Below are 14,722 nucleotides of genomic sequence, written 5' to 3' on the forward strand. Positions count from 1 at the left end.
TACATGTGGTACTTTTTTGAGACCAAGGGTTTGACGGTAATCCTTGGCCTTATTCTTTTTCCAACTCCTCCTGAGCTATTTTTGCCATTTCTTTGATTGTGGCCTTCCATCCATTGGGGCATTGTTTGATGCCATGGCCCTTCTGCCCACATTTGACACAGAGTCCCAAGGCGTGGCAACGGTCCCTTTCTTCTGGTGTAACATAATTGGGGTCTTCCAATAGGCAGACCCATTGTATGGTGTTGGTAGAAGTGGTAGTGGTTGCGGTGACCAGGGGCTTGCCTGCTTTCTTGGGCCTGTTCTCCTTGTTTTTGCAGCAAGTATTGTCTATTTTTATTGAGGCCGCAAAGATAGCTTCAAGATTGTCAGGAATATTATCCTTGGTGTCCTAGACATCCTTAGGGGGCGTCAAGGCAGCAGGCACTTGTGGCCATATGGACTGAGTAAGAACCGCGTAAGGTGGTGGGGGGAACTACCTACAACAACAGACTACCTAACTACAATGACCACGCACTATAAGGCAGTGGTGAACTACATTTGTACAGTGAGAGCAACGCTTAAGGCATGTATCTAAGTAACTTACTGGGCTGTAAGGCCCTTGTACAAGTGGTGATGCAACAAGAGGTAATCAACCTGGGTGTTACCATGGTTGGTTGGCCTCCTTATATATTACAGAGGTGAACTAATTACAAATGTATAATATGCAAAATCATAACCAATAAGAACCCTGCTCTGCAGTCAGCCTTACTCATGCATACGTGTCACTGACGTGTCATAGTGATGTCATCAAGTGGAGGTGGCTACATATGCTGAGTTAAGCGCAGATGGGGATGTGGCTTGGCGCTTAGTGTATGGTATAAGCACCAATGTCACGTGATTGAAAATGTTGTCCATTTATCTTTGTTTAAAATTGAGAAAATTGGAATAAATTCCGTGGTATCAATTGTGTCTACAACACTGCCCCCCCTTTAAGGGCCTTGGTGGCGCCAAGGGCCTTCTTCTTCATTTCCTTCTCAAAAATTTTTAGAATTTTTTTGGTGTTTTTGAGGTTTTCCCTTTGTTCCCAGGTATTTTCCTCTGATCTGTAGCCTTTCCATTTAACTCTAAAGAACCACTCTCTGTTCCTTTCTTCCATGTCTGTTATCCCTTCTACTTTGTATTCTTCCTCCCCATCCATGGTGACTGGAGGTGGATGGTTCTTGAAGGCGCGTTTGTTGTCCCTTTTAACCTTAGATAGTAATCCCACATAGAAAACATTATGGATGCACATTGTGGGTGGCAACTCAAGTTGGTAAGCATGGTCAGAGACCTTTTTGATAACCTTGAATAGCCCCAGGCATTGTTCCGTTAGTTTGGGGCTCAGGGTTTTGAAGTTGACGTTTCTGGCGTCAAGCCAGGCTTCTTCTCTGATTTCAAAGTTTATTGGGCTTCCCTCTTTCCCAGCAGTCATCTTTGTCTTGGATTGCCGGAGTGCTGCTTCCACCTCCTTCCATTGTGCTTCCATGCGTTGGGCTAGGTTGTTGGCTTTGGGGACGTCCATTGGTACGTTGGACGGAGTTAGGGTAGGTTCCCATCCATACAGGGCTTTAAATGGGGTTCTCCTGGTACTACTATGTACAGCATTATTATAAGCAAATTCCGCCATAGGGAGCCACTTGGTCCAGTCCTGTTGATTTAACCCTGAGTATGCTCTGAGGAAGTGTTCAATAGAAGGGTTGACTTGTTCTGTTTGCCCATTGCTCTGGGGGTGGTATGCCAAGGAGAAGTGGGGATCTATTCCCAGGCATTTGTACAGTGCCGTCAGGAATTTGTTGTTAAAGACCCTTCCTCTATCCAAGATTGTTTTTTCAGGCATACCATGCCATTTCCAGACATGCTCCAGGAATATTTCTGCTAGCTTGGGGGCCTTCAATTTCTTGGAGCATTTGACAAATATCCTGTACTTAGTAAAGCTATCAACCACAACTAAGATTGAGTTGTGGTTTCCGTCTTTGGGAAGGTCTACTATCATATTGTAAGGCACATGTTGCCAGGGTCTAGTAGGGGTTTCAAGAGGTTGAGGTGGAATGGGCACATATTTGGGCTTCTTGATCTGTTGACATGTTTCACACAAATCCACATGCCAGTATGTATTGGTGCAAATCCCTGGCCAGTAGTAATCTTGTGAAACCAGTTCTAGGGTCTGTTGCCTGCCTGGGTGACTGGCTAATGGGCTGTCATGGAAAATCTGGAGGAGATCCGTTCTTAGGGTTCCAACATCAGGGACCACAATTTGACCCTGGTAGAAGAGTAGGCCTGCTTCCATCTGATAGTCTTTAAATGCCTGTTTGATGGTTGGAGGCACCTTTGATTTGTTCTGGAGGAACTGCAGAATTTCCTCTAAGGATTCATCCTGGTCTAGGGTGGCTTCACTTTGGCATTGGAGTTCCTTTTCAGGCGTTACTAAAGCTAAGTTGGCAAATACGGGGTCAGGGAGCATGGTCTGGTTGGCAGGGGAATATCAGCATGATCTGACCGGCATGATAAGGCATTGGGTTTGCTGGACTGTTTTCCTGGTCTGTACACAATTTGGAAGTTATAGCCAGCCAGTAGGAGGTGCCATTGGGCGTGGTGCCAGTTAAAGGTTTGCAACTCTTTCCAGTATTCCAAGTTCCAGTGGTTGGTAAAAATGGTGATGGGGTGGTTTGTCCCTTCTAGGAAGATGCACCAGTATTCAAAAGAGCAGATGATGGCAAGAAGTTCCTTGTCATGTGTGTCATAGTTTTGTTCTGCCCCTTTGAAGGATTCTGACAAGAAACCTAGAGGGTGTAGGCGTCCATCATCCTGTTGTTGACTCAGTATAGAACCCAAGGCTGCTCCCAATGTGTCTGTCTCAAGAAAATAGGGCTTTGTGGGGTTGGCATGGCAGAGTACAGGGGCGTTGGTAATGGCGTTTTTTAGCCCTTGGAATGCTTCCTCTTCCTTTGTTTCCCACTTCCACGGTGTGTCCTTCTTGACCAGGTTATGTAGGGGCCTGGCCATGTGACTGAAATTGGCAACAAACCGTTGTAGAAAGTTGGCAAACCCAAGGAAGGATTGTACTTCCTTAACCTTGGTTGGTGTGGGCCATTCCTGCACTGCTTGGATTTTGAGCTTATCCAGACTGAACCCTTTATCCAAGACCATGATGCCCAAGTATTCTATGGCGGTGACATGGAAGGTACATTTTGAGGCCTTACAGAATAGCTGGTTATCCATAAGCCGTCAAAGCACTTTGTGGACATGCTTAGTGTGGGTAGCGTCATCCTTTGAGTAAATAAGTGTTATAACCTCCTAACATATACCACTGGAATTGCACAATTTTTCTATTATTTTTAGCATTTTTTACGAACTCTTTATCTTATGTTTTTCAATCACATGATCTTGGCGCTTATTATGCCAAGATGCCGCGCCAAGATACCGTGCCAAGGATGCCCAGAAATATCCACGCTTCTGCACAGCCTGCAACACGCTTCTCTTTTCCCACATGTAGTCTTCCTTTCACACACGCACAGACCACATGTACTTAGAAGTTTGTCTATATATACAGCAGGAAAATTGCTTGGAACCCCAAGTCAATTTTACCTTGTCTCTTACTCATTGGAGAAGGTATCCAGCCAGCTAAGTAGCCGGCCCCCAGTACCAGTAGTCACACTTACCCCTTGATTACTCATCACACCTCCCAGGCCTAAGGCCCCCTTGTCCACACTCAGCAGTAGTAGTCTGCCTTAAGCGGTAGTAGTTAGCCTTAATTATGTAGATTAGATAAGCAGTGTCTGTATTAGTTACGGCCTTAAGCGCCCGTCACTAGCAAGTACCCACCTTACAGTGGTGTACAACAATAAGGATGTCATCTAGGTAGATGATCACGCATACATCCAGTAGATCCTTGAAGAGTTTGTCCATGAAGTGCTGGAAGGTGGCAGGAGCATTGGTCAGGCCAAAGGTCATGACTAGGGATTTGTAAAGGCCGTACTTGGTGCAGAAGGCGGTTTTCCATTCATCACCTTCCTTGACTTGGACATTGTTGTAACCCCATTGTAGGTCCAATTTAGTAAAGACCTTGGCGCCGCAGAGCTGGGCCATAAGGTCATTGGGTTGTGGCAGGGGGTAAACATTCTTCTTTGTCCAGTTGTTGAGGCAACAGTAGTTGACAACCAAACAGCGGGAGCCATCCTTTTTTGGTACAAACATCACAGGGGAGCTGATAGAAGATTTGCTGGGGCGGATTTTTCCTGCCTTCAACTTGTCCCTGAGCCAGTCCTTTAATGTAGCAGACTCAGCATTGGTCATACTGTAAAGGGGGGAGTTGAGGGGTCCTTCTTTGGTGAGTTTGATCCCAATGTCATAATGCCGGTGTGGGGGAAGCTTATTGAATTCTTCCTCCCCAAATACCTTGGCATATTGGTGGTATTCTGGGGGTACTCCTTCAAGGGGGTTCTTATCAGCTTCTTCCTCTTCAGCAATGGCCACATGTTCTGGCGGGGCTTGGGGGAAGGTAAGGGTGCGCATGTTCCAATCAATTTCTGGGTTGTGGGCATCCAACCACTTCAATCCCAAGATAGCAGCATGAGACCCTGTGTTACAGATGAGGAAGGTCTCAGTCATTTGTTTGCCATCAAGGGAGAAGGTTAGAACTGCCTTCTTCCAGATTTTGCCGGCCTGGGGGCTTGACCCATCAAGCATAGTAATGGTATGGGGTTTGGGTAGGTCAATGAGTGGGAGGCGGAGTAGTTCTGCAGTGCGTGGGTGTAGGAAGGAGGATGTGGCGCCTGAATCTATCAGGACTTCTAAAGGTTCTGCTTGTTTTTCTGGTGTGATTGAAATTGTGAAGAGTGGTGAGATTTTATTTGGGCTACTAGATATATTACAAATTTCTACACAACCAGAGTCCTTGGGGTCCTTGCGCGCAGCAGCAGGTACCCTTACTCTTTTCCCAATTGGTACTTGGAGTCTTTGCCAGTTTTGGCGGTTTCCTTGGCTTTCCCCTTATCCTCTATAGGGGTGGCCTTCCAGCCCGTGGGGCATTCCGCAAACTTGTGGCCCATTTTACTGCATTTAATACAAGCGCCAACGGCGCGGCAGCAATTTCTTTCCTCTTCTGACACAAAGTTGGGGTCATTGGAGAGTCTCTTTGAACCAGTAGTTGACTGGCCGGTACTTGTCCCCCTTGCAGGGTTTGGTTGCTTGCTAGACTTACTGTCCCTTGGCAGGTGGCTAGCACGTTCCTCATGGAGGGCATTATTGATGACAAGTGCTGCATTCTGCAGCTTGAGAAGGGTTTGGGGGCGGTGTTTGCAAGTTGCAATTTGGCGGCTGACCTCCCAATGGAGGCCACAGGCAAACTGACCCCTAAGGGCTGCATTGTTCCAGTCCAGTTCCATGGCTAGGGTTCTGAACTTTGTGATGTAGTCTGCACACGTGCTGGACTGGGTTAGGGTGGTGATCTTCTGCTTGGCGGCCCTTGTGGCATCAGGGTTGCCAAATGCTGCCAGGAACTCCAGTTTGAACCCTTCAACTGTTTGAATGATGACCCAGTGTGAACCAAGCTGGTTGAGGTGTGGATGGGCCCAGGCCCCAGCGGAGTCCTTCATATTCATCAGAAGGAAGGACAGAACCTCCTGATTGGTTGGGAACATCTGCAAATTGTGGCAGGTCCAGGCTAGCATCCGGGTTAACCATTGCTTAGCCTTGCTCCCTATTTTGCCTGTGTAGGCATCAGGGTGGTCAACTTTGACTGGAGCGGGGTAATGGGCTGCTGGAGCCGGTGGGTGAGGGGCAGGGGCTCCAATTGGGGATTGGAGACGCGGAGATGTAGGGGGAGATGGGACTTGCAGGGGTATGGTTCTTCTTGGTGTTGGCTGGGCAATGGGGACAAGCTCCCTTGGTTGTTCTGTCCAGAAGGGTGGCCTACTAACCAATCCAATAGGCTCAGTTTTTGGTATGGGGCGTGGTGTTTCTTCCATGGTCTTTGGCTGGGGACCCTCAGGTGTGCGGGGTCCTTGAAGTTGGAGGCTTCTAAGCCCATCCTTGACAACATCAATGGTTTGAGATATGTTCTCAACATTGGTTTGGGTCTCAACCCCTGCTTCCTTGATTTTGGCAATTTCCCTTTCAAGCTGTTCAACATGGCCAAGGAGGCCAAGGAGGAGGCGTGTGACGCGCTTGAGGGATACTTTGCTGAGTTTGATAGTGTCATAACCCATATCTGGAGGGGTTATTACCATATATATCCACTGTCAAAGATATATAGTATATATGATGCACAGTGATATATTAATAATATAAGTTGCTGGGGGACGTTGCACTCCCCCCGCCCCCCCTAGCTGCGGGCCAATGTTAATGCCCGCGGGCAAGGTCTGAATAATATATTATTATAGAAGAGATTATGTCATCCCCCCCCCACCTCAAATCTGTAGTAGTTTAGTATAGTATTTGATAAAGGACTGGAGGGGGGGAGGTCATGTGACCTTGGTGGACTGTCAGTCTCTAAGTCATGAGCCCTTAGAGTAATGACAGTTCTGACTGCATATATGTGAGTATATGCGGCCTTCTAAAGACTGTGGAATATCCTATTGGTAGGTGGCTTGGTCAGGAGACATGCCGGCAAAGCCATGGGTCATGACAGATAGAGGTGGTTGGCGGAAGGTGGGGTTCCATGTATCCCTGATCAAAGGGGGATTTGGCTTGAGAGGCTGTCCTGGAACAGGTTGCCATGGTAGGTTGGGGGTAGGAATGGCCAGCGTGGGAAGAAGCCCGCAAGGAAGAACGTGTGGGGGTGCAAAAGAGAATGATGGGAGAATGGGGGGGGGGACTAGTAGGTGCCTTTGTCAGGACTTATGAGCGCTTTATTGTATGTATACGCTAAACCCTTGCCTCAACCAGCCTAGCATTGAACAGTTCTTACCCTGATCAGCTGCTGTGGACAGGCGTGATACAGGGCAGTGCTTCTGCAAGCAGGTGGATTGGCTGTCTAGGGTCACTAACAAAAGGTGCAGCAACCAGTGGTAAGCAGGCAATTAGAACCCATCTGCCTTATAGCAATTTGGTACTGAGTGGGGACAACGCTGGTTTGATTATTGACAGCAAAAGGCAATCCCAATCACTTGATTTCCCTTGTGCTAGTACAGGGGGCCTTCTTGTTGTTGAGCTGAGTGGGTGTGCTTTGTGGGCATGGTTTGCAACCAACTTAAGGTTGATTACCTAGTGTCCTAGATGTCCTTAGGGGGCGTCAAGGCAGCGGGCACTTGTGGCCGTATGGACTGAGTAAGAACCGCGTAAGGTGGTGGGGGGAACTACCTACAACAACAGACTACCTAAATACAATGACCATGCGCTATAAGGCAGTGGTGAACTACGTTTGTACAGTGAGAGCAACACTTAAGGCGTGTATCTAAGTAACTTACTGGGCTGTAAGGCCCTTGTACAAGTGTGTAAGGGTTACGCTATCACTGTAGGTCTAGCTCTGGTGTATGTGTTACCCTTACAATACACCATTACCTCTCTTTATGTTACACTTGTACCCGGTGCTCTGCTCAGGCTGATTACTAACTATATACGTTCATTTGGTTTCTTCTGTTTACGCATGTATCAACCCAGGCACCTTATAAGGTCCTGGGACTTTGACCCACTCTCCCCTGTCTTTACTCTTAACATCAATATCAAGTGTGTGTTACAGCTTGTCATTTAGGCAACGCCATTGCCAACCAAGTCACATATATACATCCAATAAGTAGAGACCTTACATTTTTTGACATATCCAATACCACACTTTGGAGCTAACAACTCACAAAATTTTTGAACAACAATAGCACGGGTTGGCCTCTGTAGCTCTGTCACCTTGTTTCTATCTTAAGCCTTATAGATTGATCTAGAACTGAAAGTACATACAGAATGAGCAGACAGCTACGCAGTGGGCGCAGCTACAACGCCTCAAAGGAACCCCAGGTTCCTAAACGCAAGATGCGGCAACGCAAGGCCGCTGGGGCAAAGGCCAATGCCAATGAACAGGCATTGGAGACAAACAGTAAGCAATTGATAGTACCCAGAGAAAGGGAACAGCTTACGTTCAGGATGGCTCCTGGGGAAAGAAACCCCAGAGAGAGCATACACATAGTAGGCACCGGGAAGCGCCAAGGAGTGGCACTCATTGGGAACAACGCGGTCAAGCTAGCCCTGTCTGCCTACGCGGCCCTAACAAATAGGGCCCCACCCATCCAGAGGGTGCTGAGCTGGCCGACACCAGCAATCAAGACCCGCATGATAGCGGATGCCCCCAAGGAAGGGGAAGCAGCGGTTCCTAGGAACGCTGAGGCAGCCGTCAGAGTCCTGGGAGAGCAAGAACTTACTCCTGGAGGAACCAACAGAGCGCTGGCTGCCATTAGAGCGCCAGAGACACCCTCAACAACAATGAGGAGGAAGGACACGTCCTTGGACAACAATGTGTATGTAACTGCCAGAACAAGTTGAGTATGCAACAAAAGTATAGTTCTGACTAGTGAGGGTGAACCGCTGGTAGCGCAATACGTAGTAAATGACAATACCAGTAAGACGCCCTCCATTAGTAGTGAGTGAAGGAAGCGCAGGCGCCGTAAGTCCAAGGGTAACACAAGAGACCTGATTGGAAGCCCCAGTAATGAGTCTAAGTCAATGGCTAATTATGAGGGACTTACCTGGGATGAGGAGGTCCAACGTGTCAACGGCAAAGACCCGGGTGGTCCAAACACCAGCCTCCTGGACATTAGCAAATGGGTGAATCCCAACTGGCCACGGTTGGACTACATTCCCAAAAGCAATGAGCAGAGTGCTGGGACCAATGGAGAGAGCATACAGGTCAATGCACTCATCTTTGAGGTTGATGAGAACTATGTATACAACAACAACAAGTGTTAAGAGTCGTGTAAGTACAGGAGTAAGAAAGAATTACTATATACAAAATGTATATGAGAATAACTAAGAACTAGTATTAAGAATCAGAATATATGCACAGAATATATGCACAATATAGGCTAGATTATCAGGAATAACAACTCCTAACAAATAGTCTAGCAACTATGAAGTGCAGGTGGTTGGTTATGTATAGTACCTTAGACTAATGTTACTTAAGCCTAAGTGACTAAGGGTATGGATACTTAAGGTCTCTGGGATAGTATCTTAAGTAAGAGGGTTACCTGACTAATGTACAGGATTTATAGGATTTGCCTAATGAGTATAGGACTTATATATGCTTAAGTAAGACTTAAGACTTATGGGGTTTACCTAAAATATATCTAGGATTTATGAGATATTGTAGATAAAGCTATCTACAATATAGGGGGTATGGTGGATTGAAACACCATCACCCAATCACAACAACCCTTACAGTACCATTGCACTATACTCAATGTTGAACTCAACAACTGTGACAGTCAAGGGGCACAGGGTTGCAGTAAGTACACTAATAGGTTACCCTGTGTCTGTTGGGACTGGCCTATGGTCTTAGTGCGCCGAATAACCTCCTATGCTATTTACAGTGAGTCAATCACTAAAGTAAATGCGCAGATAAGCTGTTAAAGGCTTGTGTGTATATGTCAATATATAAGAGTGGATAAATGGATGCATTAGAAGCGTCTTCACAGGGTCCTTTTATACCCTGAGAAGGCGCACAAACAAGTATATACATGATTGATACCAAGAGGGGGTACAGGAGGTATATGTGGCAACTGAAACACTTGAGGGAGCCAATACTTTGGTACATAGTAAACAAACAACAGATCCTAATATTTGCCCCAAGGCAATGTTTGCCCCAAGGCATTATTTACCTGTGTGGGTCCTTAGATGTCCCAAGGCTAAGTGTTTCATCCTTGGAGTAAACAGTCCCAAAGGTAGGATACCTCTGCATTGGGTTCTTACAGTAAATGGGGCATAACTCAGCCAAATGTTGTCTGTTTTGGGAGTTTGACCCAGCGTTCTGGAGCGCACAAACATGCGCACCTAAGCGCAAGCGATTCGGCAGTGTGGGATGCCCGGGTGATGGAGAAAAGGCGCATTTAGTGCGTCGGCGCTTAAGCGCTGATTAAGCGCCGGAGCACTTGCCTATGCAACAGGGGGACCCTGAATATTTCTGTGTGTAGCCACAAGATAGAATCTTGAATAATAAATACTACAAACAAGAAAAATATTACTTGTTACTGTTTATCTACTCAGCTGAATTTATATATTTAAATGAGTGAGAAAACAGCATATATGCAAAAGGCATCGCATATTAAGGGTATTTCTGAGCTTTGTAGGTTTTGTAAAGGTCACTATTGGATAGAGGGACCTTGAAAACCTTAGTTCGCATCTTTATCTCATTTATTTACTGTGAGATTATTAGTGTAATTAATAAAATAAGTACAGATTAAAGAAGAAATGTCATATCCATAACAACAAGTATGCGGAGGTGCTGCGCCATTTGCGCAACCAAGACCAATCTGAGAGCACACATAGTCAATCCCAAGGAGCCGGCCCATTGCAAGCCCGCCAAATGCACTGAGTCACGGTGGAGGAAATTGACAAAGAGACCAAAGCGACTGAGACTAGTCAGACACGCTCACACGTTGGTAAGGGAAAGTGCAAGAAGAAGCCTAGGGAAAGGGGCAAGAAACGCAAGCAGCCAAGCCTCAGGATGGCACTTGACAACCTAGAAAGGTTGCAAGGAGAGAAAGTTTGACCTACAGACAGCAGGGAACCCTTGGTCATGCACCAGGGAGGTGGATACCTGGAAGGACTTATCAGTCCCTTGCCAGCTCAACCTACAATGAACGCTGAGAACAATTGAGAAACTGTACCAAGGGGTGATAGGGGTGGGGCTAGAGACAAGCCTACAACCTGTAGCAGAAGAACCAACCCACTGCTTCCTACGGTGGAGTTGCCGGTTCCATTGCATGGGCAAGGTGGTGACAGGGAACGCCCGCATACAGGCACCCCTGGAAGTGACTCAGAGCCCTCCAATTCAGACTTGCCCAACAGTGACTACAGTTTGACCAACAAGTCTATCTCCTCACAATCCACAGGGACAACAAGGCAACAAACAAGCCGCAAGTTGGAAGACATAGTCAGAAAACTCAGGAAACAGAACAAACAACTAGAGTAGAAAATTGTGACACAGGCAAGGTCAGGGTACAAGGCCCAGACGCCTTAAGCTTACAAGGGCAAGGCGGACATTGATAAATACAATATGTTTATCTTTAACTATAAACTATACTTGTCAGATACCAAGCTTAGCAACCGCAAGGCCGTCCTCTCAGTGAGCCAATTCCTTGAGGACAAGGCGGCAACATGGTACATGATGAATGTAGCGCCAGACCCTGAAGCTTATACAATGGAAACAATATATGTTGGACTTTACAAATATTGTTTCCCCCCCGACTTCAAGGAGGAGGTGCGACGTCAGTATAACCAGAAGCAGCAAGGGGACCTGAGCATTCAGGACTACTTTGCCAAGCTGGCTAGGCTCCGTTGCAGACTTAGGGATATTGACAATAGACAACATGTTCTGAGAATCTGGGAAGGCGCCGCACAGTATATTAAGATTGAATGGGCTCTAAAATACATGCAGCCGGAAACTACAGACATAGATACACTGCAAGAAGCGGCATTGGCAGCAGAAAGGGCGCATAAGATCAAACAGAAAATTGAAAGGTTGGGAAACAACAAGGGAAATCCACAGAAGGAGCGGTTGCGTAGCCCTCCCAGGAAGAACAACCGCTGTCCTAATTACAGAAGCTTGGCTAATGGATTGAACAGGAGGAACCGCAACCATAGAAGCGGGAGCTACAATGGTAATGGTAACAGGACAGACAAGCGCCAAGACAAGAATAGACACAAAATGCAAGAAGGAGGGCGCAAAGAGGCAAACACGAGGAGGGAGAAACTCACAAATGAAGAACAAGACAGACTAAAGGCCGCCGGGCTATGCTACGTGTGCCAGAGGTTGGGACATCTGGCCCGGGACTGCCCAAAGCTCCACAAGGCAAAGCCGTTGCATATATGTGCAAACGTGGTTAAAATCAGACCCAAAGAGAAGGTCTGAGTCTTGTCGGTCATGCTCAAGGAGTTGGACAAACTTACCCGGCTGAGAGACAGGGTCAAAGTGAACACTGTTTGCGTAGGGCAAAAGAACAATGCCACAACAAAGCACATAGAGCGCAATGTGGTCAAGATCAAAGACAACACACACAAAGTGCCCAACACGCTGGTGGTCAAAGCAAAGATAGAAGGCAAGTCAGTACGAGTACTGCTGGACTCTGGGTGCCAAACTGACCTAATTTTGTCAACGCTGGTCAATCAGCTCAAACTAGATAAGACGGCGCTGACAAAACTGCTGCAAGTTCAGCTGGCAATGGTGGGGTTGCAAGGAACTTTACACTATTGTGCACAGGCCAGAATAGAATATCAGACAGTGAACAAAAACCGTCAGTTTGACGTAGGGAACTTAGATAACTACGACGTGATATTGGGCACGCCGTTCTTATTTCAGCACAGCGTGAGATTGAGTTTCAACCTGTACGGCGTATACATTGGATCAAACAAAGCGCTGCCATTAGACGGAGACCATGTTCTACAGATAAATTCACTATCTACAGAGATTGTGGGTACAAGGATGGCTGAGCTGCGTGAGATGCTCAGGGAGGAGGCGGCAGAAGTATGCAAGCCAGTGAATGGGACAATCCTGTTGCCACCTATGAGAGCAATCAATCACAGGATACCACTGATAGACAAGACAAAAGTGTATAAGTTCCAACCGTCCAGATGCCCAGAAGCGCTTAAGAGTCAGTTTGAGTTGAAGGCATGTAACTACCTGGAGTTGGGACAGTGGAAGCATAGCACAGGATCAAACACAATCCCCATGCTATTCCTGCCAAAGAAGAAGGATGGAAAGGTGGAACTACAAACTGTACTAGACAAGCGCAAGCAGAATGCAAACACGGTTAAGCTGGCGTCACCCCTGCTGCTCCCCAAGGACATCCTGTCCAAGGTTAGTAGACACCAATACAAGATGCTATTAGATGGGAAGGATGCTTACAAACAGATACACGTGGTCAAGGATGACGTGCACAAGACATTATTCCACACGCCAATGGGTACAATGGTCAGTCGCGTGATGCAGCAAGGCAATTGCAATGCCGGGGCAACATACCAAGCATTAATGAATCACATATTTGCGCCGTACATTGGGGTATTTATGTTTGTATACCTGGACAATATTGTGATATTCTCAGACACGCTGGAGGAACATGTAAAGCATATACGTACCATACTGAGAGTACTCAAACAAGAGAGATTATTCCTGAGCCCTAACAAGATGCAGTTCCTAGGAGGAACTGCACATCTTGGGACACATAGTGGACAAGCAGGGCATTTGAATGGACCCGCACAAGGTGGACTCCGTGTCAAAATGGAAGACGCCCAAGAGTAAGGAGCAGCTTGCAAGCTTTCTGGGAGCGGTGGGATACTTGGCCCCAAATTGTCCAGGAATACGGATACCAATGGCACCATTGGCAAAGCGCGCAAGCAGAAACACGCTATTCCGCTGGGGCGGACTGGAAGAGCGGGCATTCTGCGAAGTGATACAGCTTGTAGAAGAATACAGGGACAAACATTGGGTAGCACTGAGATACAGGCCGGGAGAGGACCCAATATACCTGATAACGGACGCAAGCCTAACCAGAGCAAGCAGACTGGTCAGCCAAGGGAAGGAATGGCAGACGGCTGCAGTAGCAGCCTTCTGGTTGGCTAAGTTCACAACAGCGCAACAGAACTACACGGTGACAGAACAGGAGGCCCTGGCCATAGTAGCATCACTGGCCAAGTTCCAGCCACTACTGTATGGCATGAAGTTCAAAGTACTCACCAACCACAAGGCGCTGGAGTTCTTGCTAACCCAGAAGGAACTGAACGCGCGCCAAGTTAGATGGTTAGAAACAATAAATGAATTCAACTGCACTATTAGATACATCAAGGGATCCCAGAACGTGCTGGCGGACGCACTTTCTAGGATATACAGTGAAGACAAAAAGGGAACGGAACAGGCGGCAAGTGAATACATGGCGGACATAGATGGAAACAACACAACGGGGAATGCGCATACACCCACCGTACAGTTAACGCGACCTGTGATCACAGGTATGGCAGCCAAAGTAGCGGCCAAGAGCCAAGTAACATTGGAAGGGGTGAGGCAAAACCCAGCTTGTAAACGTGTGGCGCTGGAACAATACAACCCAGAAATCCCGGGAAGGGGCAATTACGGAAGAATTGGGACAAGAGCCCCAAAGAGAAGAGGCACCGCTGATAAAGCAAATTGGGACCCTGATAGAAGGGAAGAATTTGATGAGATCATGAATGGGTCAACAGAAGCTGGGAGTGAAACACGCAAGACTGAATCAATGAGCTCACCAGCAAGCATTGAGCTGGAGGGCAGGAATACTACAGGAAACAAAGTAGACCCAATGGACAGATCAGACCACAGGCACATAACACAGCTAGTGAGCAAAATAGACATAGTGAGCGCAATAGCAGAAGGATACAAGAAGGACAAACACTACAAGAAAATAATTGAGGAACCATTGCAATTTCCTCAGTTTGAACTCCGCAAGGAACTAATATACTTTAGCAAGCACAGTTGATTGTATCTATGTGTGCCAAATACAACAAGCAGGGATTGGCATATCTGCACTCTGTTAAT

General features: G+C 47.0%; 5 protein-coding genes across 5 annotated transcripts; 4 read left to right on the forward strand and 1 right to left on the reverse strand.

Moving 5' to 3' along the window:
• Nucleotides 1–49: 49 nt before the first annotated feature.
• Nucleotides 50–6,224, reverse strand: RhiXN_06217 (Retrotransposable element Tf2 protein; the record flags this gene model as incomplete). The annotated part of the gene is made up of 5 exons (XM_043326033.1): nt 50–388; nt 959–2,482; nt 2,566–3,225; nt 3,841–4,876; nt 4,948–6,224. The coding sequence occupies 5 exons, from the start codon at nt 6,222–6,224 to the stop codon at nt 50–52; spliced, it is 4,836 nt and encodes a 1,611-aa protein (XP_043181465.1).
• A 1,687-nt stretch (nt 6,225–7,911) lies between these two features.
• RhiXN_06218 (Transposon Ty3-G Gag-Pol polyprotein) lies at nt 7,912–8,910 on the forward strand (the record flags this gene model as incomplete). The annotated part of the gene is made up of 2 exons (XM_043326034.1): nt 7,912–8,462; nt 8,652–8,910. The coding sequence occupies 2 exons, from the start codon at nt 7,912–7,914 to the stop codon at nt 8,908–8,910; spliced, it is 810 nt and encodes a 269-aa protein (XP_043181466.1).
• Nucleotides 8,911–11,215: 2,305 nt separating this feature from the next.
• On the forward strand, nt 11,216–12,070 carry RhiXN_06219 (Zinc finger, CCHC-type; the record flags this gene model as incomplete). Its single annotated transcript, XM_043326035.1, has 1 exon — nt 11,216–12,070. One exon carries the CDS (start codon nt 11,216–11,218, stop codon nt 12,068–12,070), a length of 855 nt encoding a protein of 284 aa, XP_043181467.1.
• A 570-nt stretch (nt 12,071–12,640) lies between these two features.
• On the forward strand, nt 12,641–13,456 carry RhiXN_06220 (Retrovirus-related Pol polyprotein from transposon; the record flags this gene model as incomplete). Its single annotated transcript, XM_043326036.1, has 1 exon — nt 12,641–13,456. The coding sequence occupies one exon, from the start codon at nt 12,641–12,643 to the stop codon at nt 13,454–13,456; it is 816 nt and encodes a 271-aa protein (XP_043181468.1).
• A 70-nt stretch (nt 13,457–13,526) lies between these two features.
• RhiXN_06221 (Transposon Ty3-I Gag-Pol polyprotein) lies at nt 13,527–14,663 on the forward strand (the record flags this gene model as incomplete). The annotated part of the gene is made up of 1 exon (XM_043326037.1): nt 13,527–14,663. One exon carries the CDS (start codon nt 13,527–13,529, stop codon nt 14,661–14,663), a length of 1,137 nt encoding a protein of 378 aa, XP_043181469.1.
• Nucleotides 14,664–14,722: the final 59 nt, after the last annotated feature.

This window comes from Rhizoctonia solani, chromosome 7 (assembly GCF_016906535.1).
Source record: "Rhizoctonia solani chromosome 7, complete sequence".
Classification (NCBI taxonomy): Eukaryota; Fungi; Basidiomycota; class Agaricomycetes; order Cantharellales; family Ceratobasidiaceae; genus Rhizoctonia; species Rhizoctonia solani.